Here is a 26,748-nt window from a genome sequence, read left to right on the forward strand (position 1 = left end):
GGGCCCACATTTTCACAATGTTCATTCAGATATACAAACATGTATAAACGGCACAAGTGCTCACACCACATATCTCAGCAATTTCTTACCCTCTACTCAGCCACATCACAATATCACACAAAATATCAGCAAATCACACATAAAGGAGTAGGGTAAAGTCCCCCCTTACCTTGAATTGAAGACCCACGTCGGAACTCAACCACGGAAATGCTCCCCACATGGCTTTCGGCCTAAACACATAGAAGAATTCCATGAGAACCCCAAAAATTACCAAGAATAGAGAAAGGGAAGGAAAAACGAAAATCCTAATCATTAAAACTCACCTCCAAGCGTTCTCCACACAAATTTAAGCTACAATCTCGCTCCTGAACGACTTTGGAGGCAATTAATCGGTGGAATAGGGTTTGAGAGTGAGAGAATCGAAGGGATTTTGAAGGGAGAGGGAGAAATTACTCTCCCCAAACCCTAGTTCTCTTTAAATCCTTTTCTAGTCGCGACACTCTCGCTACAGCGAGATATTCTCGCTGCAGCGAGGTCTCCTTACTGCAGCGACACGCCCTTTCGCTACAGCAAAAAAATCAGAGAAAACTGCACTCTGGTTTCTGCAGAATCTCTCTACAACGAGACCCTCTCGCTACAGCAAGACTACACCCAGAAATGCACCCTAAATTGTTGCTTTGTCGCTACAGCGAAAAGGCGACAATTTTGGTCCTTCCTTAGAACAGCCTAATATCTCGCCCTGTACTTAGGCACTTAGCCCATTTCAGCCCAACAGTCATACATACACATATCCATGTAATTAATATACATAAAACATCATTTTCAAATAAATCAACACACATATGAATATATATATATATATATATATATATATATATATACACGAATAATAATAATAATAATTAATATTACCAAAATTAAGGGCGTTACATATTCAAATTTGAAATAGATAAAGTGGCATGGAATTATGGTTTGGATAACTTTTGTTTGGTTAAAATTGTATAAATAAGTAAAGTGATATGAGTTCAAGCATTGAATTTGATTGGGTTGATTAATAAGAAATGGAATGTGTGTGAGTAAAAGATGGAAGATGTATATGAGCAATTTTGTTTAGTTGATTTTGTTAAGAATAGAATAGCGCTATTTTGTTACATGTTGTATCATAAACTATTTTTTGCATTATTTTGATTATTCTTAAAATAAAAATTTTACTGGGGCAAATGATACTCACTCTTACAAATATTTTTAGTAAAGAAGATCAACCCTTTCTAGGATTATATTCGCAAGGGATGGTAAGAAAGGAACTACTCTGTTAGAACTGGCTATTTTGAATAATGTAATTATATTGATTAGTTTCTAAGTAGAATTTTGAAGTATTTTGATTAACTTATTGTAAACGACGATTCAAGGATTATGTGTAATAATTAATATATAATTTTTTAAACTTTTAACTTATATCAATGTTAGCTAGAAATTTATTTTACTAAAAATTATTTTGTTTGTATCACCAGCTCAGTATATATGTTGTTTTATCAATTTATGAGAATTTTATACAGACAAAGTTTTTAAAATCATTCAGAACTTGTAAAATTTTCACTTAAATCCTATATATATATATATAGTCAAGAGCTATTATTTAAATTATAATAAGGATGTTATATTATATTCCCCATATAAGGAAGAAGAAAATCTCTTGTACATAGATAGTCACAATCAATAAGATAGGATAGACTTACATACATCACATAAAATATGTATTTATAAATATTTTTTATCAATTAAAAATAACTAAGTTATAATATAAGTACTAACCTTTGGACGGCTATAGAAAATTTGTATTTGGGTTGATAAGTGCTTCCAAAACACCTTTGAATCATGTGCACTTCCTTGCCATCTTGACTACACAAATGTAGACATCATATTAAAACCACAAGCACATAACAATTTGTGTAATAACTGTCTTTTTATCTCTACATGCAATTTATTTTCTAATAGGAACCTATGCACTCATATGAGTACTATCAATTGCACTTACGCAGTTCTATAACAATAATCCAAAATAAAAAATTAAAACAAGATAAAATAAAAAAATAAAAAAAGAACTAATTAAAATAATGAATAAGTATTACATACATACATTGAATAAAGAATAATATTGACTCATTTCTAAACTTGCTAGGCAATTATGTAAATTCTTATCTTATCAGCTTTTGTTTTTTAATAAACATGCTTTTAATACTTGCTTAAAATAACGGAAAACTATTTATGTGGAGTGCTGAGAGCGTTCTATAACTCTATGGACGAACATTTTGACCAATTATAAATAAAAAATAACATCTAAGATGAGAAAAGAAAAAACCTAAATTCTTATTAAATTTATGCCATGCTTCGTTCTTCCTTCATTATTCTCATGAGAGGATTGATAGTGTTGTGAGGGTGATAGTTTAAGAGCTCAGAGATGTCTATGATATTGTAAGAATGATAGTTTAAGAGTCGTGAGGATGTTGTGAGAGTGAGGATGCCATGAGTCCTAACTCAACATTTATTTGCCTTTTTTTTTACTTAATTTACAAAAGTGCCATTAATGAAAATTGAATTTTCCTCGTCTTGAAAGTTTTAGGGTGAGAAATCAAAATTTAAAAATAAAAACACCATGAAAACTATTCTGGATTTTAATTTTAAAAATTGAAAAAAAAATTAATAATAGTTTTTAAAAATCAAATTAACAAACAAGTTTTTAAATTTTAAATTATAAAAACTAAAATTATATTTAAAAAGAGAAAACAAACAGCCCTAACTCCATTTAAAAAAAAATTATTTTTTTCTTCTTCTTCCTCATGAACTCTAGTACAAATATAATATTTTTGACAAATTTTTAGTTGTTTCATTTTCTTTTCTCTCTTCGTTATCTTACCCATTATCAATCTTTCCTTGACTTATTCCTCTCTTCTTCCTTAGAATTTTGACAAAAATCTTCTTTTTTATTTTTCTTCCTCCTTTTGTCTCTCCCACATCTCCACAACCCATTTTTCTCCTACTCTAAGCCTCGGCAAAAATATTTTATTTTCTCTTTTTCCTTTGCATTTTATTCCTTATCATCTTATCTATTATCATCTATGCTTCTATACAATTTGTTTCCCCTCCTTTAAATTTCTTCAAAAATTTTCCCTTTTATCCTTCATTCATATACTTCTTTGAATTTTAATAAATATATTCTATTTTTTCTGTTGAAATTTTTTATTGGCCCTTAAAGTTGTATAAGAAGATGAAGAGTAACGGATATTGATATTTGGTCTTTGTCAAAATTTAAAGGAAGACAAAAAGTAAGTTATGAATTCGTGGATTGTAAGAAGAGAAAGTTTAAAAGAAAGAGATATAATAAATTTATCAAAATTTATTGTATTTTCACAAAAGTTCACTAGAAAAAAGAAAATAAATAATTTATTAAAGGAGTTAAAGTTGTTTTTTTTAGACTAACTGATTTGAATTATTTTTATAAGTTAAATTATTTCAATTAAAAAAAATTAGATTACTCAATTAAAAAAATTAAAAATTGATAGACCAATTTATTAATTTAACCTTTTTTATATTACTAAAGTTTTTCACAACTTTAACTAAAAGACACGAGACATTCTATTTTTGCCGCCTTCATTTTTTTGTCCCTTCTGTTCACCATTGCATATCTCATTTTTATTTTTATTTTTCTAAGATCTGCGGAGCAGGAGAATATCATCAATATTAAAAATAGTTCATGTGCGATATTCCTAGCAAAGAAATTGTTCCACAATTTTTGCTGAGAATCCTTTGCAATTCTTGCATGAAAAAGATTCTTTTACAATTAACTAAGTTTGTTTTTTTTTTTCTGCGTAATGTTTTATTTGCAGGAAATTTATTCTTTAGGATTTTCAATCGAACAAAATATACATAACAAAGTTTTAAATTTTTTTGCAAATGAGCTTATGATTGTTCTTTACTAAATTTTGTGTTTTCTTTTTTGTCATTTTTCCTTTCAGTTATATGCAAAAAAACTATTCAGCACAGAAGTCTCCATCACAAAACCCTCAAACGTTAGCCAGAACGATCTCTAATAACATCTATACAATAGAAAACACTAGAAGAACACTGCATAAATAAAGAAATCTATCTTCCTTCCAGTAAAAGCGCACAACATATGATCTTTAACGAAAATCCTGTTATTGCAACCACAATCTTCATCCGTATCAACTTTTAAAGCTATTTTTTATTTTTTTTAAAAAACCTTCATTCCTACTTTCTGTTCAGATGATACATAATCTCAGGAGCAACAAAAGTTGTCGATAATGAAAAGACCTACCACAGAAAAAGATTACAAGACTTCAGCTAATATAACCAATTTACAAGGTTTTGCAAACAACCAAGAACCATAGGATCAAGGGTCTATTACTGCTAATCATGGTATGCTTATACCACAATTTACAAGTTTTAACCAATTACTGCTAGTTGAATAAAGGACTCTTAAACATTGATATTTTTTCAATCCTGATGTCGCATTGATCATTTGTTGTAGTGTTAAGCCCTAAACAATTTCATCAAGGTTCTTGATACGATTATGTTCTTATTCCTGTTTATAAGCTCCCAACGCTCAAACACCATCAAATGTCTAAATTGTTCAAGTCAAGGATGCATTTCCCATTTTGCAGTGGCATCCGTATTTTCACAGTCAGAGAAGCGTACAAGGTTGAATGACATACAAACACAAGATCCAAAACAAAATTGTGTAAATATCTGCAGTAAGGCTGGATGAAGCCGTGGTTTTCCAACCGTAAATATCGTATCTTTATTGCATTGTTTACATCGTTTAATAAAAACATGATTTGATCCTATAAATCATGCAGATAATAACAAACTGCAGCCAGCAACACAGGTATTTACTTTACATTATGATAATTTAATAAGGTTGACTAGCTCCAACCAAGAGAAGTCTGACCTCAAGATGTTCCAACAATGTACATTAGCTCGTTAACGCCGTAAAAAATTCCACACTGACGGTCGTTTTCATCATCATTCTAGAAATGGAAATCAAGCTGTTGTTGCCTGATCACCAGCAGTTGCAGTGGCACGCTTAGCTTCATAATCTTTAACAGCTGCTTTTATAGCATCCTCAGCAAGCATGCTGCAGTGAAGCTTGACTGGAGGAAGTGAAAGATGCTTTGCAATTTCGCTGCAGGAGATTAATTATAAGTCACTTCGACGACTAATACGAAATGAAAATGATTAATCATGGAAGCATAACCAAAGCTAGAGTCTAGCAAGAGAGAACTCCTAGAGATGGTGCATTTATCTAGCAACCAGAAGGTATACAACAAAATAAAAATATGTAAATATTCTTAAGCAGGCATTTGATTCCTCAGCTTATCAGCTCATACTCATCCAAAGAGATGATGAGAACAATAGTATATATGCGGAAGAACACCAACACATCTTTCCAACATTAACCATCAAAACAACCAACATTAACCACTTAACAGACAAAAACCCAACTTTTCCACGGAATTCATCTGACACTACTACAATTTCAGCCATCAAAACTGAAGGTGACGAAATATAGAGAGCAGGGCCTAAATTTTGACACAGCTTCACAGAGGAAAATAAAATAAAATAAGCTTCCTAAAACACAGAATTTATCCATCCTACAGCTAAAATCCATAATTCCCAAGTGAATAATTACCGTGCAGCGAACTAAAGGTCCGGAGAAGATAACAAATCACATAACACACAAGCCATTGCTAGAATATAACACATGATTGCAACAAATGTTTTCAAGAATTCCGAGGGAAATACTTACGTGTTTTTAATGGATAAAACTTCCTCCATTCGCTTCCCCTTAACCCATTCAGTAGCTGAAAAGAGAGATGCTACATATTAGAAACATCAATTGTGTGAGCTAATGAGATATCCACAAAATATCAACCATTTTCGTTTTTCTTCTGCAAAATCTTCAAGTTTATGCAGCCAGACCTCATAACCAAATGTTTCCTCAACAATAGAAAATTCCAGAATTGCAACCACGAAAAGAAGAAAACATTTAGGATTTGTTTGCTTTAAAGTTACAAAACCAATTCTCGCACTTTCTGATGAGAAACACAAGTTTCAATAAAAGAAATAGTGCGGTTGAGCTTAATTTATGAAGGTATCTAATCACAGATTTGACGGCTCAAGATCAATTTCATCAAAATTAATTCTCCACAACTTTAAACTTTTAAGGGCACTAAGAAAAATTAAAGAATTAAAAATTCAAACACCACGAAGTCCATAAACTCTACTTATTAGATGTTACCCTACACATCCCATTCCTCTCTTCCTTCTCACAAATAAATAAATAAAAAGTATTATTATCTTAAGATCCGCTGCTAATAATAATAAAAATTTATTAAAAAATATTTATTATATTTTTATAACTTCACTTCAATATAATAATTATGTACCATTTTTTTTAAAAAAATTATTTATAAATGCTTAAAGGAGCATAACAAAACCAATAAATAAAAAACATACCAACGGAGGAAGAAGCGATGGCTGATCCACAACCGAAGGTTTTAAAGCGAGCATCGACGATTTTTCCAGTGCTCTCATCGACCTTAATTTGGAGTTTCATAACGTCGCCACATGCGGGTGCCCCGACAAGACCCGTTCCAATGTCCTCGTCGTTCTTGTCGAAGGATCCAACGTTGCGGGGGTTGTTGTAGTGGTCAACCACCCTCTCGTGGTAGAGCCGCGGCAGAACCCTAACACCCAACGGTGGCGACTTAAACGACGCCGTTCCCACAAGTCGTTTTGCGCTTGCGGCGATTTTCAGCATTTTGTTTTTGTGTGGTTGATTGATGGTTAGAAAGAAAATAAATAGGATTCCCTTTAAGGCGGTGTTTGAGTTGTTACGTGGCAGGCGGAGATTCTTCTAAATCCACGAACAATATAGAACCCATATTAGCTGGTTTCTATTGGGCCCAATATGGCCTCAAATAGATATGTTTGGAAAATTGCATTTCTTAACCAAAAACAGAATAATTGCATTGCATTTGTACCCTCCAACAAGCGGTTGTTTGAAAAAGGGAATTTTAAAATAGGGAAAGTGAGGAAGAAAAAATTTATATTTTAAATAAATATATTTAAAATTAATTATTGTTTTAAAATAAAAATAAAAATTTAATATATTTGTTACTATAAATTATATATAATTTTTAATTTAAAATTAAAAAATATGTCATCTTTTTTTCTTTCGTCTAAACATTTCTCCCTCAAACATATCTTAATTAAGAATATAATATAATATAATTTTGAGCACTATATAATATTAAAATTAGATTTTGTACCTGTAAGGTGGACAAATTTATAAAATATGTAATCTTTTTATTTTAATATTATTGATAATTTAAAAATAATAATATTGTTAAAAATGTTTAAATTAAATTATATTTTAACAGATAATTATAATAAATTACATTATAAAATATAAAAAATATTAATTAAGTATTTAAATTTAATTTTTCTAATTAGTTTTTAAAATGTTTATTCATATTAATTTGGGTATAAGAAAATTTATAATATTAAACAAGTCTTTAAAATGATATTAAATAAATTATTTTAGTAAGTTATAATCAGAAATAAAAATTGGGTTTACACCTTTCAACGTTTGAAGAATTTAATATCATAAATATTTAGAATATTAAATTAATATCAAATATAAAAATGTCAAATCTAATAATTTTCTTACAATATCAATCTCAAATAAAAAAATTAAAATTTCCTGAAGGTAAATAATCTTTATTATTTTCTCATATTCAAATTCATAATAACTTTTATTTTAATCAAATGAAATATCAAATTTTCTATGTTGAGTATTAAGTTAAGGTTTATTTTCCCTATTTACTATATATAATAATAATTTTATACTTTATTATATTGTGTTTTTTATAGCCTTTTCTAAAATATTTTAAAAATAAAAATTATAATGAAATAAGTTAAAAAAATTAGAGAAAAAATAACGTAACATATAAATGAAATCAATAAAAATTTAATAAAACATAAATAAACTGATAAATATAAATATATGACAAAAGACCATGTAACATTACAGTGAATAATTTTTAATTATATAAAATATTATCAAAATAAACAAAATTTTTATGAAGTTGATTATTATATTAATGTATTTTTACTTTTTCTATTTAACATATATATACTATGAATTTTGTATTTTACTAAACTGATTTTTATTTTTATAGATTTTTCTAAAAAATATTAAAAAGCAGCTATAAAATTATATAAAAATATGTTAGAAAATTTAAAATATAAAAGATTAAGTAACACATTAGTCACTATGCCAAAAATACACCAATAAAACAATTTTACATATTTCTTTACAGTCATAATTTTTTTTTTGTGTAATGTGCAAAAATATCACTAAGTTAGAAATTGGCTTTTCGAGCACCAAATTAGATAGCGATTAGTAATAACCGCTTTGTATATAAATCTAAGAGAGCGGTTCCGACAGAACCATTGTCTAATATGTACTTATGACAACGGTTCAAACGAAACCGCTCTCTAACATGAACTTGTGAGAGCAGTTCAACTGAAACTGCTCTCTAATATTGACATTTCAGAGCGATTTATATGGAACCGTTCTCTAAAATGGACATCTAAGAGCAGTTCATGTTAGAGCGGTTCAACTGAAACTGCTCTCTAATATTGACATTTCAGAGCAATTCATATGGAATCGCTCTCTAAAATGGACATTTGAGAGCGATTCATATGGAACTGTTCTCTAAAATAGACTTCTTAGAGCGGTTGTAAAATAACCACTCTAAGAAATCTATTTTAGAGAGCGGTTCAATATGAACAGCTGAAGTTGTATTTTTAAAACCCTAACTGAGTTATCCCTGTCGCTTCGCCAAGCCTGTACTTCAAAATTCTCTGTGTTTCAGTGTTCTTTGAGAATTTTTTTGCAGAGGAAGAAGCACACCTGACATCGTAATCGCACATTGAAGGTATATTCATAATCTTTTCTTTGTTTTCTGGCCATTTTTGGACATTTGCAGTCTCTCATTCTCTCTGTTCACTGATACGTATCTCTGTTTTTGACGTTAAACAGTGACAATGTCTCCTCCATTTATGGTCTCCTGCTGAACTGCGACAAATTTGCACTTGTTTCTTAATTCCATGTTAGTGCATGTTGTTGTGTTTATAATTTGTATGAACAAAATATTGTTTACATGTTGATCATTGCTGTCGCGTGAACAAATGAGCATGAAATGACTTGACTTTTTGTAAAAGTTGATATGGGCAGGTTGAATCTTAGTTTGTTAACCTCTAAAATGTTGTTGGAATTGTTTTTTAGGATTTGTTGAACATGATATTGGGACACAGGTGGTTAGTTATAATGGAAGAGCATGTTGTTGTGTTTGTTAACCTATGATATTAGGCATTTAAAAATTTTGATATTCTTGTTTGTTTTGCCCCCAAAATGTATATTTCCTCTGTATATGAATGAATTTGATGTTGTATTGTAGAATGTGATGAATGCATGATTATTGTTAGTGATGAAACTTTGTAGGTTATGATTTACTATTGTAAAATTGAGTGAAACTATAGTTTTTCCGTTTGAGATTGAAAATAATGTTTTAATAAATTATTATTTTGAATCTCAAATTGTCCAAATTGGACAGTTTGTGAACAAACTTATTTATTAATTTGTTAGCATTTGCTTCTCATAATGTTGTATTTAATACTTAACAAAATTTAAGTTTGAAACATTTCTCATTGTCTCTTGGTGCATGCTTGATTGAGGTAAATCATCTCATATTTCAAGCTGTGTACTAAGAGACTAATGCGAAATGTTGCCCAAATTTTGTCAAGTAAAATATACAACATTTAAGTAGCATTTGTTAACTATGGTTGGAAAAAGTTTGTTCTCAAATGGGATAGGGCCCTACCATGTGAGAGTTAATAAGACATTCACATTTATAATGATCGTAACCATAGTTGTAGCAAATATGGATCAAAGTTAGATAGTAGCTGATCGTTTAAGTGAAGAATACGAAGACAGAGTCAACGAGTTTATTAGATTTGCGATTAAGAATGCAACTGATGTCAACCTTATTCCCTGTCCTTGTTGGTGTTGTTTGAATATGTTACAAGTAAATGCGGAAGAATTGGAAGAACATCTAATGTGCAATGGGATAGATGAAAATATGCTTGTTGGACAAAACACGGTGAGATACAGGGTGGAAATACATCAACTAACATGGAATCAAGTGTCAATTACTCAGAGACATTTAGAATAAATAAGAGTGATCATGCTGAACAAATTCCAAATGTTGTTGAAGAAGATCATAGAGATTGTCCAAAAATGTTTGAGAGGCTGAAAGATGATGCAGAAACACCATTGTATAATGGATGCACAAAGTTCACAAGATTGAGTTCTGTTTTAAAGCTTTATAACTTAAAAGCGTCGAATGGATGGACTGATAAGAGCTTCATAGAGCTGCTAAGTTTATTACATGAGATGTTGCCGGAGGATAATGCTCTACCGAAGAGAACATATGAGGCTAAACAAGTACTTGCTTCCATTGGATTGTCCTAATGACTGCATTTTGTTCTGAAATGAGTATGCATCACTAAAGAGATGTCCAAAGTGTAATGTATCACGATACCTAAAGAAAAACACAACACCTGCAAAGGTTGTGTGGTATTTTCCACTAATACTGAGGTTAAAACGTCTTTTTCGCAGTGCTGATAATGCAAAGCAGATGACTTGGCATGCTAAAGGCCGAATTAGAGATGGAAAGCTTAGGGATCCAGCAGATTCTCCGCAGTGGAAAAAATTGACGATGACCATGAAGAGTTTGCAACTGAAACAAGGAATATACGTTTTGCATTAGCAACCAATGGAATGAATCCACATGGCATGCAAAGTAGCACCCATAGTACATGGCCTGTGATCTTAATAATGTATAACTTACCTCCATGGCTTTGCATGAAGCGAAAATATATGATGCTTTCGTTGTTAATCTCTGGTCCTAAACAACTTAGAAATGACATTGATGTATACTTGTCTCCTTTAATTGAAGATTTGAAGTTGTTGTGGGATAATGGCATAGAAGTATATGACGGATTTAGAGATGAAAATTTCACTGTGAAGGTAATGTTGTATGGAACAATTAATAACTTTCCTGCATATGAAAATCTTTCTGGTTACAACATCAAAGGTCAATGTGCATGTCCAATATGTTAGGAAAAAATAGATTATATAAGACTAGACCATTGTCACAAAAATGTTTTCATGGGGCATTGTAGGTGGTTGTCAAAAAATTATCTTTTTAGAAAAATGAAAAAAGCTTTTAATGAAAGTTGCGAAATACGACGATGTCCTTATTTGAAGAGTAGATCAGAAATTTTTTATGAGATTAAACACATAAGAACAACATTTGGAAAACCTTTTGCCAAACAAATTCCAACCGCAGGTTGGAAGAAGATGTCAATTTTCTTTCAGTTACCGTATTGGAAATCTTTATACGTAAGACATTTTGTTGATGTTATGCATGTTGAAAAAAATGTTTGTGAAAGTGTGATTGGTACATTATTAAACATCGTGGGAAAGAAGAAAGATGACATCAATGCAAGACTTGACTTGGTGAAGTTGGGAATACGATCCGATTTGGCTCCAATGAAGAAGGGAAAGCGGACATTTTTACCTCCAACAGCATGTACCCTGTCTAGAAATGAGAAACGTGCTTTATGTGAGACTCTTTATTCAGTCAAGGTTCCAGAGGGATATTCATCAAACATTAAAAGTCTTATATCACTTAAGGACCTAAAGTTAAAAGGATTGAAGTCTCATGATTGCCATATATTAATAGAGAATTTAATTCCTGTTGCTATACGGTCTATTCTATCCAAAAAGGTTCGCATGACAATCACGAAGTTGTGTTTCTTTTTCAAGGCAATATGTAGCAAAGTGATTGATCCTGGGAGGTTACCAAGTTTGCAAAACCAAATAGCTAAAACTTTATGTGAGCTGGAATTGTATTTTTTATCGTCATTCTTTGATATCATGGTTCATTTGACTATTCACTTGATTGAAGAGACAAAATTGTGTGGCCCTGCATATATGCGATGGATGTATCCCGTTGAAAGATATATGAAGATTTTAAAAGGGTATGTTAAGAATAGAAGCAGACCAGAGGGTTGTATTGCTGAACGATATTTAGTGGAAGAAGCAGTGGAATTTTGTTCTGAATATCTGTCAAATGTTGAATCATGTGGCATTCAAAAATCACGTCACAATGGAAGGACTTTAGGGGAAGGTAGCAGTGGTTGTCAACAAATAGAGGTCCCTAAACTGCAATGGGAACAAGCACATTTGTATGTATTACAAAACACCCCTAAAATTGAATCATATATAAGCTTGCGCAAAGAGACACTGAAGCATAGAAATCCTACCAGAGGTGAGAATTGGATAACAAAATAACATAATGTGCGATTCATTGGATGGCTACAAGAACATATTGGTGAACAGTTGAAACAGAGGAACACATCGGTTTCAGAATTGATTCGATGGTTGTCAAAAGGTCCTTGTATTGATGCCTTCTTATACACTTCGTACTTAGTAAATGGGTTCACATTTTATACAAAACAGCATGACGACCAAAGCATAATGCAGAATAGTGGGGTCACTCTGGTTGCTGAATCATTGCATATCTCCAGTGCAAAGGATAAAAATCCAATATATGCAAATATGTCATACTTTGGATTCATTGAACATATATGGGAGTTGGATTACACTAATTTTCGTGTAGCAATCTTTGGATGCAAGTGGGTAGACAACAACAGTGGTGTTTGCATTGACAATATGGGCTTTATAAGGGTGGATTTTAAAAAGGTCAGTTGCCAAGATGATTCGTTTATCCTTGCATCACAGGCTTGACAGGTGTTCTACATCGTAGATCCTGTAGACAAGTCATGGTCAATTGTGCTAACGTTTAATAAAATAAATGCTTTCACCGATGGAGAATTAACAAAAGAAAAAGTTAATGTCGAGGACGATCCTTTGAGGAGTGTTGAACACATGTCATTTGCAGATACATTAACAAATGACGAGGATATTTATGCAAGACATGATCATGAAGAGGGCATTTGGTTAAATCCGTCATTTCATTCAATAAAAGGTCATATGAAACTTAGTAAGGCTCCTAAAAGAAGAAAAAGGTGCATCTATTATTTTATTTGAATTGATTATATTTTGTTTTTATTATTTTACTTTATCCCTGAATGTAATAAATTATACCTAACCTTTACCTTTTTTGTTACAGAGATGACTTCTTCAGATAACATGGACGGGAGTCCCCCTCATCACTCCGCTGGGGCAAATAAGAAAAAGGGTAGAGGGATTACCAAACTTAAGTCCATTAGCAAATCAAGAAAGTTAGGACAAAAGCTACAGGTAAATTGTCACCATCAATGAATTTTGTAATGATATTGTAGTAATATTTTATGCTAATATCATCAAACACTAATTTGACTTTATGGTTTATATTTGCATATAGGTTGGCTGGAATGGAAAGGGTCAACTGATAGACCCTAACAGATCAAAGTTTGCACATTTTATTGGCTTTGTTACTAGGAGTACAGTGCCAATCAGTTATTCTGATTGGACAAATGTCCCTAAAAATGTTAAAGACCACATTTGGGAGCAAGTTGAGGTACACAAGATGAATCGTTTCAGTTATTGCATATTGGTTTACCGAAGAGGGCATATCTGATATTGTTTTTTGTTTCCAATGTAGCAAACTTTTGACGTGGCTCCTGTTCACAAAGATTTTGTTCTGTCTTTAGCTGGACGGGACCTTCGTGCATTTCGGACACGTTTGAGAAAACATATTTGTGACAAAGATGGAAATTGTGTTCCCCATCCTCCGGAGAAGTATTAGAGATTCATCACAGTCACTAATCACTGGGTGGACTTTGTCAACCAAAGCTGCACAGAGACTTTCAAGGTACCATGTCACACATTATTACTTCAAATTACTGTCACAATCACAATTTGTATTGATTTGGTACATTTCTGAATGCCTAATTTCAGAAAGAAAGTGAGGCTAATACAAAAAGGGCAAAAGGAATGTCATACAGATACAGGAGGTCAGCTAAGGGATATGCTCAGTTAGAGTAAGACTTGGTATGTTTATTTGTGTCTTATGTATTTATGTGATGCTAATGTGTTGTCTTATGTTAAACCTATTAACGAGGGATTTTAATGGGTTTAATTTTGTGTAGATTGCTACATCTGGGTCTGATTTGACCTCAGTACCTCGACATGTCTTTTGGAAAGCTGCTAGGGTAAATAAAGAAGGTAGCATTGATGATGAAGGAGTTAAAAAAATGGTCAATGAATTTGTAATTAGTAAATATAAATGTGTTAGTATTTTCAAATATGTTAAGTTTAATTTTGAATTCTCCTACAATGACCTAATGGTTAATTGTTATCTTTATTGTAGGAAACCCTTTCACAGGTCACTCCAGACGTGGAGACTAAATCAACAGTTTGAAATGACATACTCTCTCAAGCACTTGGTGTAAGAGAGCATCCAGGTCGCATTCGGGCTGTAGGTTTTGGGTGACCCAAAAATCTGCAGTTGGGCCAGGTTCATGTCCACATCCTTCATCTTCCGAGTGGCAAAACATGAAGCATTGGGTAGCACATTTGACCAATGTAGTGACACAGTTGACAAGGGATCAGGGACTACCCCCATTCATGTCAGGTCAGATGCCATTTAACCCTACTCAGTCCCCACCACCATGTATGCCACCCCCTTTCAATATGGCTCCTCAAATGCAACCGATGGCAGATATTGGTCCCCAAACACCTATAGATGCACCTTCTACCAGTCATAGAGGCAATTGCACATCAATTGCATCTGTTGAGATTCCAGAGGTATTGATGCTACAGTAAATCATCATTTACTTGGTAATGTTTAATACTTTTGATTTAATTATTGCGTAATATAACAAACTTTCATTTGTAGGGTGAACATGACTATATGCTATACTTGAACAAACCTTTTCGCCTGGTTGCAAGAGGTAGAGTATATCATATAGTGGCTGGGGACTCCTTACATAATATGGCTCTTTCTCCAGAGCATGGTAAGGTTTCTATAGAGGTAGTGCAATGACATGAGGAGGACTCTGCACTGCCTGTCCCAAATGAAGAAGCAAACTTGTATTCCCTGAGAGATGGTACTTATGTTGCTTGGCCATTGTCCCTAATCATTAAAAGGGTTTGTTTATAATTCCTGTTGCTAGATGTTACAATTAAAAGGGTTTGTTCTTTTTAGGTTGCCTCTTCATCAGGTAAAGGGTTAGGGAAAGAGATAGGCTACTCAAAAGAGTCCATTGCTGGTCCATCCAATAAAGGTAGCACTGGTTGTGTGCCATCGGAGATTCTTAAGTTGGCAGAAGCCCAAGGTGCTCCATGCTTGGATATGATGAAGCTGTTTTTGAGAAGTGATCAAGCCATTGATATAGCTACATTTCAACTGACAAGTGAGCACTAGGGTAAAGAGTTTTGTGACATTGTGGGGAAGGAAAACATCATAGAGGTCATATGTCGACATTGGTTGAGTGCTTCTAGCATTAACCTTTACATACGGTACATTAAATTTCAAATTATGTAGTCAATTTATAACTTTTAACGCCTCATTCATACCACTAATGTTCAATTCTACTTGTGCAAAACAAGATATTTGTGTGAAGCTTATTTGCATGAGACAATGGCAAATAGATTCTCATTTATATCTTCGTATGAAATGGATGAAGCACTCAATCCGAACCCACATCAACATATAGCTGAAATGTTGAAGCGTCATATGGGTGAAAATCACTTGATTTTTGCACCTTATAATGTTGGGTAAGTCAATTGATCTCATTGAGACTCTGTTTTATGTTTTATAATTTAGCATATAACTTAGTAATCCTAAAATGATATTTATGCTCGTGGTAGGCAACATTGGGTCTTGGTTGCCATCAATACTGTTGACGAGACTATCTATTACATAGACCCTCTACACAAGCAGCTGAAGATCAGAACACACATGCAAAACCTATTTAATAAGTAAGCATTCATTTATGTCAATACACAATGATTAATTTTAAGTGGTTCGAATGTATCTAATTTCTTTGGTTCACGTACGACTCTTAGTGCTCTTGTCACGTATCGAGCAGAGAGGGGAGTGCAACCCTCTAGTACAAAGATGAGTCAAACAAAGTAGGTCACTGTATAGGTAAGACTATATCATATCTCATGTTTTTAATTTTCAGCTAAATCATAATTGCACTGTATATCATTCATAGTTAATGCTGTTTTATTTGACTTTTATCTTCCACAGTGTCCCAACCAAACAAATAATGACGACTGTGAATATTATGTGTGTCTATTCATTGGGGATGCTTTGCACCATGGACAAACTGTAATCCCAATAAATGTAATAATCTTACACTTTCAAATTCGTTTGCCATATGCTTATTACTTCACTTAATTAAATAAGCTTTGTTTTCCCTGTCCTTGTATTTCAATACTTTCTAGAGGTGCAGATTTCAACTTTTCCTGACAACAAAATTTATCAATTTCAAAAGGAGTGGTGTGCATATCTGTACCATAGATATTTAAAGAACACATTAAGCACAATAGATTATTAGTGTTCTTTTACAATACAGTAGAAACTCTTTAAATTAATAATGTCAGGACAAGAGAAATTTATTAATTTAGAGAGTTATTAATTTATCGATAAATTAATAATTATTAATTTAAAGAGTTTTTAAGTAATTATACTGTACATACCAAACAAAAAGGCAAATTAATCTATGCCTCTTAGAATTACGTTGCAGCGAACCTTGGGACTCAACGTACAGTAAATTAGTAACTGCACTACATATGCATTGGAAATCAATAATGACTTTTGAAGTACAGTAAATGTAAACAAGAGGAACAAATGTGTTCAATGTATTCTTAAGCAAGTTTGGCATATATAAATTACATGAATGTGTTAGAGTATTCAAACCATATCTCACAAGATGGCTTCTCATCTAAAAGGTGTTGCAAAATCAACTATGTCAGATCAAATACGTAAGGAGTTGTGTGAGTATAAGAGAGATAATCCTGCAAGCACACAAAAAGACTTGCAGAGATGGCTTGAGGAAAAATTTCAGTTGAAAGTTAGTCAAGGAACAATATCAAACACACTTAAGTGGTCAGATGACTATCTCTCTGCTAAAATAGAAAAGGGAAGAGCAGAGATCAAAAGACACAAACCAGCAAAATATCTTGACATGGAGAAGGTTGTTTATGAGTGGTTTCTCCAACATAAAAAACGTGTGAATATCACAGGAGAATTAATTTTGCAGAAGGCAAGAGATACAATGAAACTCGTCTACCCTCATGATGATTCATATTTTAACTTCTCTATAGGATGGCTTGGGAAATTCAAGCACCGACATGGCATAAAGTTATTTCGTCATTTTGGCGAGAGTGGGTCTGTTGATATACAAGACATGGAACAGAAATTGGTATCGATTCGGGAGAAAATTGATCAGTTCCCTATGAAAGATGTTTTCAATATGGATGAAACTGGGTTGTTTTATAGGCTACAAGCTGATCATTCACTGGCAACAAAACAACTTGAAGGAAGAAAACAAGTTAAAGAAAGGCTGACGATAGTTATTTGTTGCAATGAAGATGGCTCTGAAAAAATCCCTCTATGGATTATTGGGAAATATGCAAAGCCTCGTTGCTTCAAGAATGTCAACATGAATAGCTTGAATTGTCAGTATCGAGCTAACAAAAAAGTATGGATGACTAGTGGGGTTTTTAATGAATATGTTTGTTCATTTGACCAAATGATGCATGGTAGAAGAGTTCTACTTGTGGTGGATAATTGTCCAGCACATCCAAGAAATATTGAAGGGCTAAGAAACGTTGAGTTGTTCTTCTTGCCACCCAACATGACATCAAAGATTCAACCTTGCGATGCTGGGATAATAAGAGCTTTCAAGATACATTACCATAGAAGGTTTTACCGCAAAATATTGGAAGGTTATGAGGTGGGACAATCTGATCCAGGGAAGATAAATGTCCATGATGCTATCAATTTGGCAATCCCAGCTTGGACGATAGATGTGTTCGAAAAGAAACAATAGCGAATTGCTTCCGACACTGTAAAATTCGTTCAGATAGTGACGTTGCAAGAAATTTGGATGAATCCACTTTTGATGAAGAAACTCAAGACCTCGAGACTATGATCAATTAATGTGGCTATCGTAATAAGATGGATATCGACAATCTAATGAACTACCCAGGTGAAAATGAAGCATGTTCGGAGGTTCAGAGTTTAGAAGATATTGTGGGTACTATCATTGAGAACAATGCAGAGGATGACGACGAAGATGATACAATGTCTTTGGAGTCTGTTACGCGAAAGGAAGCACTTATGGCGTCGAACACTCTTCACAACTTTATGATACAATACAAAAATACAACACCTGAGCTATTGGATGCAATAAGAAAAGTTAGAGATGAGCTCCAAATAGACTTGAACTTTAAAGGAAAATAGACAACTATTGAATCATATTTCAATAAAGTGTAATATATTTTTTTCAGTTTGTATGAATTATTAATTTATGATTTTCTTGGGACCGAAAATTATAAAGGGATCTCCCAAAAAATTATTATCTTATTATTTTATCGAGTTTTTCAATTTTTTATATTGGCCTAAGTCGGGACCGGATAAATTTATTATTTTAGAGAGTTTATTAATTTATCAAGTATTAATTTAAAGAGTTTCTACTATATTTAGACAATTTTCTTTCAACCCTAGGAAAAATGTGTAAATATGAGACTATGATTTGATTGTAATTTGTACATGTGAGTTGTAATTCAATAATACAATGTGCAAATAGCTCTGAAATTCTGCTATATCAAACTATGTTTGAGAATTATATTTTGTTTCAATTGGTTCTGAATTCTGTTTGAATTGGTTCTAAATACTGTATAATACCAGATATGCTATAAAAAAAGGTTTTATGTCAGTTTTATTAAAATATTACAAAATTTTTCTTAACTTTGAAGAGTGGTTCTAGATCTGAGAGAGGTTCAAATAATAACCGCTCTCAGAAGTGAACTTGAAGAGCAGTTAATATTGAACCACTCTCAGAAGTCACTAAAGAGAGCGGTTATGCATTAAACTGCTCTTACAAATTATAGTCTTTGGAGAGCGGTTGTTACTAAACCGCTCTCCAAAGTGAACTTCTGAGAGCGGTTCTAATTTAACCACTCTCTAAAATACTATCATTTGCAAGAGCGATTACGCGCTTAACCGCTCTCTTTAGTAAACTTCTGAGAGCGGTTAACTGCCAAACCGCTCTCCAAAATGTACATTTCAGAGCGGTTAAATAACCACTCTGCAAAAGTGACGACATTGGATAACACGTGATTTTAAAGTACCACTAACCGTTCTCTTAGTTCAAGCGGAACCGCTCTTAGATCTCATTTTTGGCGTAGTGTATGTTACATCACTTAATAAATACTATAAAAAATATTTTTATATCACTTAAAAGACTTAAGTGTTATAATAAATGATACTAGTTCATTAAACTATACACCATGTATTAGGAGAAAAAGTATTGTAATAAACTTTAACTAATGCAACACATTAAAATAGATGTACTGTAATAGTTTAAATATAAGAATAAGACTAATTTATGTATTTTTATTTATTATAAAATCTTTAAAAAAAGGAGTTAAAGCTTAAACAGGTCAAGAAAATTAAGAATAAAGCTTAAAAATGCTTAATATAGAAATACATAAGACTGTAACATCTTTATTTTTATTAATCTTTGTTTAAATAGTAATTTTATTCTTTTATTGTGTCTAGATAAGTTTAAAATAAAATTAGATTATAGTTTACATGAAAGACTTGTTAATTTTTTGTGAATGAACTAACTTAATAGTTACTTAATGTAGGTAATGTATACATGAAATAAGTATAATCATCAAAGATTAAAATAGAAACTACACAAAGGTCATGAAACTAGCTAAAATAGTTAAGGATTTAATTAAATCTTAAAATGTTAGCCTTTTGTTTCATAAGTTATTAGACTTTGAAATTCCAAAACTTTTATTAGACAGTGACACATATAAAGACATATAGGATGTAAAATTAGACGCACCAAAAAGTTTAAGAAAAATTTTAGAAAAATTTATATTGCCAAGTCACTTGACATTAATAAAAATTTAGAATTCAATTAGAGCAATTTTTCAAAATTTATTTAAAAAAGAAAATAATTAGCATAATCTAGCTAAAATATAAAAAATTTCAAGTTCATACCAACTATTTTGATAAGCAAATAAGAGAAGAGAATGAGTATAACACTAGGTAAATGTCGTAATAAGGGAATATTGACTTAAGTCAATGATAAGATTGGACTTCATCTATCAACCTCTTAATATTTTGGTTTTGACACATATTAACAATTACCAATGTTTTATGATGCATTCTTATTATATTCACTTGTTGGATTCCTCTCATCTGAGATTATAAGATGTATTTATTGAGTGATAATTTCTCACCCAAACAACAAATAATCTAGCATTACTAGCAAGAGTTATATAGCATACAATAGATTAAGATCTATTCCCATAGTCCCAATTATTTGCATATATTTATCCTAACTAGGTTCTAAGGTAGTTTCCCAACTCATTCTAAAAATTTTCGGATCATGAATCATTCCCTATAAGGTAGAAACAAGCATTAATATCAAAATAAACACACCCAATTCAAGGCAAATGAACAAACATTTATTAAAAATACCAAAACATTCAGAGTATAAAGATTATATCAAATCCTTTGAGTTCTAATCGTTCATGACATACATTACAATAAGAAAATACAAAGAAAAGAGATTAAAATTAGTTTCTCTATTGATTCTTGATCACTTTTCCAAGCTTTTTCACTGATCTGCAATGCCAAATTAGGTCACTGTATGTTGGGGCTGCAAAGCCCGCTCTGTCTCTTCCTTTTCAAGCCAAATCTTCTATTTTTACGGTTCGAGAACAAAGTCTGTTGGAGGATATCTTGCTCAAATTCCTGCTTAAGTGAGCCAATTCTTGCTCGGGCGAGGTCTATTCTCACTCAAGCAAGAAAACCAACAAAAAATCTTGTGTGAATTCTGTATTTTTTTCTCAAGCGAGGTAATTCTCTCTCGGCGAGGTCCATTCTCGCTCAAGCAAGAAAACCAACAAAAAGTCTGGTGTAAATTCTGCATTTTTCGCTCAAGCGAGGTAATTCTCACTTGAGCGAGACTTGAAATTTTGGGCAACTTTAGCAAAGCTGACTCATCTTCAAAAAATCATAAAAAAAAAAAGAAAACAACTTCAAATCTAGCAAATCGTATATGCATTTTGAAGTCTCAGATGTGTAGAATCAAATATAATTAGAACCAGTCAAATAATATCTGTAGAAAAGGTTATGACCAAAAGAGTTGATAGAGGCCAGATTGGTTGAAAATAGAAAATTACAACATTCATGCAAAATAAGCCCAAATCATTTCTATCAATGAGAAACGGTAAAAAGTCTCAAAATAAGTCATATGAAGGGTGTTTTGAAAACACAATAAAGCTATAAATGTGAACACCTCATTAAGCCTTTGCTCTTAAGAAAATTCACAAAAGAGAAATAGATCAAATATCTTCTATTATTTGTCAAAATTAAAGGTAAAGTTGCTGAACTTAAATGACATGAACTTAAATACATTAAAATATAAATTGCATGAAATTTAACTGTAAACTATATGAAAAGAAAGCAAATAAGTGTCAAAATATATACGAATAACTACTAAAATATGACACTTATCAAAGAAAAAATAGAAAGAGAAAGAAAATTCACACAAGAGAAATAGATCAAATATCTTCTATTATTTGTCAAAATTAAAGGTAAAGTTGTTAAACTTAAATGACATGAACTTAAATGCATTAAAATATAAATTGCATGAAATTTAAGTGTAAACTATATGAAAAGAAAGCAAATAAGTGTCAAAATATATACGAACAATTACTAAAATATGACACTTATCAAAGAAAAAATAGGAAGAATCACTCATCTAACATCCAAAAAGAAAGCCAAAAAATGCAAGGGATGAGAGTATTTATTCATAGACTAAATAATATGCTTACTAATTAAATTTTTGAGTCAAGTGAATTCTTTATTCTTTATTTTAAATAAGAAACCCGTGATCACGGATTGAAATTTAAAATTGCTTGATAAAAAAAGAAAAAAAGAAAGAAAATATCTCAAAACAAAAATAAAAATAAAAATTTTACAGTTAGATTTCTCTATAAAACTGTAAATCAACAAATTTTAATAATTTTTTTAAAAGGGGAATGGATAATTATGTAAACTTAGCATGAAATCTTCCTAAAATGAATAAATATTAAATTATAATCTCTTAGAAACGAAGAAAAATGAATTATTTCAATATTTCTTGTTAACCTGAAACTTCTATTTCGATTTTTATTACTTGAACAATTATCATTATTGTTGATTTATTTGTCTTAAATTATATGTCAGCCATTGGTTTAATAAATATATGTTAAGGATATTATAAATATTATTTGTATGAATTTTATTTTATATTTTATTTTATTAAATGATTTGACTGCATATTTTTAATGTAAAATTACAGTTATTTGGATTAATTTGGAATCACGGTTACTGTTATAAATGTTAAATTTAATTTTGAGCTAAAATGATTAGAAAGGGTGTGATAGTGTCACGAAAATCTTTAGGAATACAGAGGACGGAAATCAACTATTATGGGCTTAGAAAAAAAATATATAATAATTTTATAAAGGAATCATGAAAATGATTGCATTGTTATTTGAAATAAATAAAATTGTAAATAATAGGAAGGTAGAACATAGTCAAACCAGTGAAGAAAGTTTATGAATGGAAATTACGTGTGAGGACAGTGAGATGTAGGCTTTCTAAAGCAAGGAATTAAAGTTATTAACGAAGGTACAAAGTGGTATCGGTGAGAGAAAGTTTCTAAGTCAAAATAAACAACTTAAATTTTGACTTAAGTATTGAAATAATTGACATAAGTGAGATGTGAATAAAAAGAACATGTAAGCTGAGTAAAATTACACGTGAGAAACCATATGACTTGGGGAAAAATTCGTGATCCAGTTTGGAGTTGCCTAAAATTGGTAAAAAAATTGACATTTTTGCATTTTAATATCGTTTAGGGGTTAAATTATAATTTTAAAAAATTGAAGGAGTTATTCTATAATAAATTTCAAATAAATATTAACTAAACACGAGTAAATACAAACTGATTCCACTAAATTTGGAGTTAAAAATTAAATATAAATTATTCACTGCAATTAATGTTAAAATTTATATTTTATAAACTGATAAAAATTGTGATATGTGTGATAATAGGTAGAATTTTAATTTATGTTCGTATTTTTATTTAAAAGTAGACATATAGAAAAAATAATAAAATTGATTTCATAATTATTTAATTAAAAATAAATGAGTTATAAATTTTTTAAAATAAAAGGTTCTAAGAGTTAATTTATAAAATAAATAATTTTATGGTGATGAATCTTTTTTCTATACAAAAGAATTGTGCAATTTATAAAAATACCCTTAATGTAAAAAGATGAACAACACTAAATACAAACATGAGGTGAAAAGTAATTGGTTAAGTTATTACCAATGAAGATAGTACAGAACTCAAGTTTTGACAAGAAATTAGGTTTAATTAACTTATGTTACAGGCATAAAAATCATTTTAAACTATCATAACTAGTACTTAATCATACCATCATTAGCTATATTATGTTATGCTAAAAGTGACTATTAAGATTTGTGAATAATGTGCACTATATAATATGTAGACCTGTTCAAATTCAATTCACATTAAGAATCAAACCTGAAACAAAATGAATCAAATTATAATTCAATTTTTTGAACCGAACTGTTTATGAACCGGTTCAGTTGTTTAAGAAGTGATTCAAAACCAGTTTGAAATTAATTTGACAGCTTGGAATCGAGTTTCTAGTTCAAAAGTAGGTCATGGTTCGAAATTAGTTTAGAATAATTTTATTAAAATTTAGTTTTGGTTTTGTTTTTTTGGCAAACCGAGAGCATGAGACAACAAAATCACACTCTTTCAAAACAAATAAAAGGATATAATACCTATTGTTTATAGCAATTTCCAAATGTCAACAAATAAATTAAGTCAGTCATCATCCAAGAAAAAACAAGTATAACAACATGATTAACGGTAAACTTAACAGCATTAGGGAATAAAACTACTTTATAAGATAAATCATTTTATTTTAAGTACTTGCAACTGAACACCTATATTGCAATAGTCAATTTCCAATTAAAGTATAGGACAAAACTTCAATAACACTTTCTTCGAACCTTAAAATATAAAAATTTCAATAAAACCAACCGTATAAACTTCATTGATGAACATGAAAAATTTGTAGTCTCAAAATCATTGTTGCCAATCAAGTCCAGGTGCTATGCTTTCATGCAATTATAGTATGCCTTCTTGATGTTCGCCCTTACAATCTTTAGAGTTTGGGGTACTAATGTGGATTTTAAGAATCTTCAGTCTAAATAGTTGTGTGCTCTATATATATATATATTGCAGAACCAGCAACCCCATCATCCAATTAATTTGACAATTCATCAGATTCAAAAAAATATGGTTTGTTGTATACTTCGTGACATATCCTGTTTTTCTTGATCCACAAACACTTCTTCAGAATAAAAAAGAAAAACTGATAAGATGCTTGCGTTTGCTTTCACTAATTTCATTTCTATGCACCTATCTTGAAGCAAGTTAAGCAATCAAGGAAGGGGGGGTTAATTATTTTAGTTTTACTTTTTTTGCATGCATGTATTTAAAAAAAACAAAACCATAAACGTTTCACTTTAAATGTTAAAACGAATATTTTGTTAATGACTGTCCTGTAAAGTGACTCTTTCCACTCGTGCACTCGAGGACAACGTAGCAGATGACACACTCCTCAGTTCTTCCTATGTATCCTTTAATTAGTTTGCTGAAACACGTATCTGATTTTTTTTCATCCACTAATTGCCAAGATTACGTCCTATAAAACCGACTTTTGAAAACATTATCTTGAAAGAATCAAAATCAAGATGGTAAGATAGCATTCTCTTTCTTTTTATTATTAGCATTATTTGCAAAGGTACACACCAATTTATATAGCCTTTTAAAATCCAAAATCATAATTCACCGAACTTCGATGCCATTAATCATTAATTATTCATGATATTCAGACGTGAAGTCGACATTTACAATGAAAGAGGAGGAAGGTTCGAAAATATAAGAAAAAAAAAAGATAGATTAACATTAAGGTTTTATTTTAATTTGATTTTTATTAATTGAATATTTTTAAATTAGTAATTTAATTATTTTTTTAATTTTAATATATTATTATTTATACAAATTAATGTATTACTTTATTATATTTATTTTTACTCTATATACATCAACACTTTATTATATTTAAATTCTTAGTTTGATAATCATGCTAGTTGACTTTGAATGGAACCAAGGGCATCAGTTAAAAAGCGATATTAAACGAACTCATCAGAGACACATATAGTATGGATTTCATATTGGTTTGTTACGTAAGTATGAGGTTGTGATAATTAACCATGATTCTTGAAAGCTGTTGAATTTTTAATTTGAATGGTAGTGATATTTTTCGGTTCAGCTGGAACTGATTCTAGCAAATTTCAAATAAGCTCTTCAAGAATATTTATAAAACAAAGAATGATATTGTTAAATATAAAATCATTTTAGGTAAATCCTTGTAGAGTGGTATTGTAAAATGGATTAATAGGACTTTAATTAAGATAGCTCATTTTATGTTTTCAAAAGTTTAATGATGGTATCATCAATTCATCATGAATTTTGCAATAAGACAACATCTACCGGATTTTTACTTGGTCAATCAGAATTTTTTAGTATTCTATTTATGCACTTATAAATAATGTAGAATTAATTATAAGAGTTGTTAAATGCATATTTTTTGCACTACTAGAATTTTAGGATTTTTTTTTAAATTTATAAAAAATTTGTAGAAAAACATATTTCATGCAAAATTTGCTGCAAATTTGTTGTCACAGGACAAACTTTCATAGATAGTTATTTCTATAAAAAATAAAATTTGCAAATAATTTTCTACAAATTTTAGTAGGAATAAATTTACATATACTTTACTACAAAAATAGTTTGCAATAGAATCTCTTAGAAAATATACAAATAAATTTGCAATAAATTCTAAGAAAAATCTGCATGTAAATATTTCATAAAAAAAATTATAAAAAAAATCTCAAGAAATTTTGCAAGCAAATTTGCAAGTATTTTTACTCTTTTAAGAAATTTGTAAGAAAGTCCATAAGTAAATTTCTTACAAATTTATCAACAAAAAAAATTCCTAAGAAAATAAGAAAAAATTGTAGAAAAATTTACAAAAAGAAAATATTTTATACAACTAATTTTGCAAATAAATTTGTAGAAAAATTTTGCAAATTAATAAAATGATTTGCATGAGATTGTGATGCAGTTGTATGGTTTATACAAATTCTAGCAAAGATAACAAGGTAATTTATCATATTA

At 30.8% G+C, this 26,748-nt stretch overlaps 1 protein-coding gene and 1 pseudogene across 1 annotated transcript; one reads left to right on the forward strand and one right to left on the reverse strand.

Annotated features, from left to right (window-relative positions):
* Positions 1-4,176: 4,176 nt before the first annotated feature.
* Positions 4,177-6,875, reverse strand: LOC113847401 (iron-sulfur cluster assembly protein 1-like). Its single transcript, XM_027476497.1, has 3 exons — positions 6,535-6,875; positions 5,825-5,879; positions 4,177-5,200 (listed from the first exon to the last, which is right to left on the reverse strand). Exons 1-3 carry the CDS (start codon positions 6,836-6,838, stop codon positions 5,059-5,061), a joined length of 501 nt encoding a protein of 166 aa, XP_027332298.1. The 5' UTR covers positions 6,839-6,875; the 3' UTR covers positions 4,177-5,058.
* A 10,211-nt stretch (positions 6,876-17,086) lies between these two features.
* LOC113852932 lies at positions 17,087-18,668 on the forward strand (annotated as a pseudogene).
* Positions 18,669-26,748: the final 8,080 nt, after the last annotated feature.

Source organism: Abrus precatorius, unplaced genomic scaffold, assembly GCF_003935025.1.
Source record: "Abrus precatorius isolate BTA unplaced genomic scaffold, Abrus_2018 Scaffold10, whole genome shotgun sequence".
NCBI lineage: Eukaryota > Viridiplantae > Streptophyta > Magnoliopsida > Fabales > Fabaceae > Abrus > Abrus precatorius.

Bases quoted from the DNA above. Each gene is read 5' to 3' on its own strand.
- LOC113847401 (XM_027476497.1), bottom strand. From the start codon at position 6,838: ATGCTGAAAATCGCCGCAAGCGCAAAACGACTTGTGGGAACGGCGTCG. The intron at 5,880-6,534 runs GTATGTTTTTTA...CTCTCTTTTCAG, and splicing joins CATCGCTTCTTCCTCCGTTG to CTACTGAATGGGTTAAGGGG. The intron at 5,201-5,824 runs GTAAGTATTTCC...AATCTCCTGCAG, and splicing joins GTTTTATCCATTAAAAACAC to CGAAATTGCAAAGCATCTTT.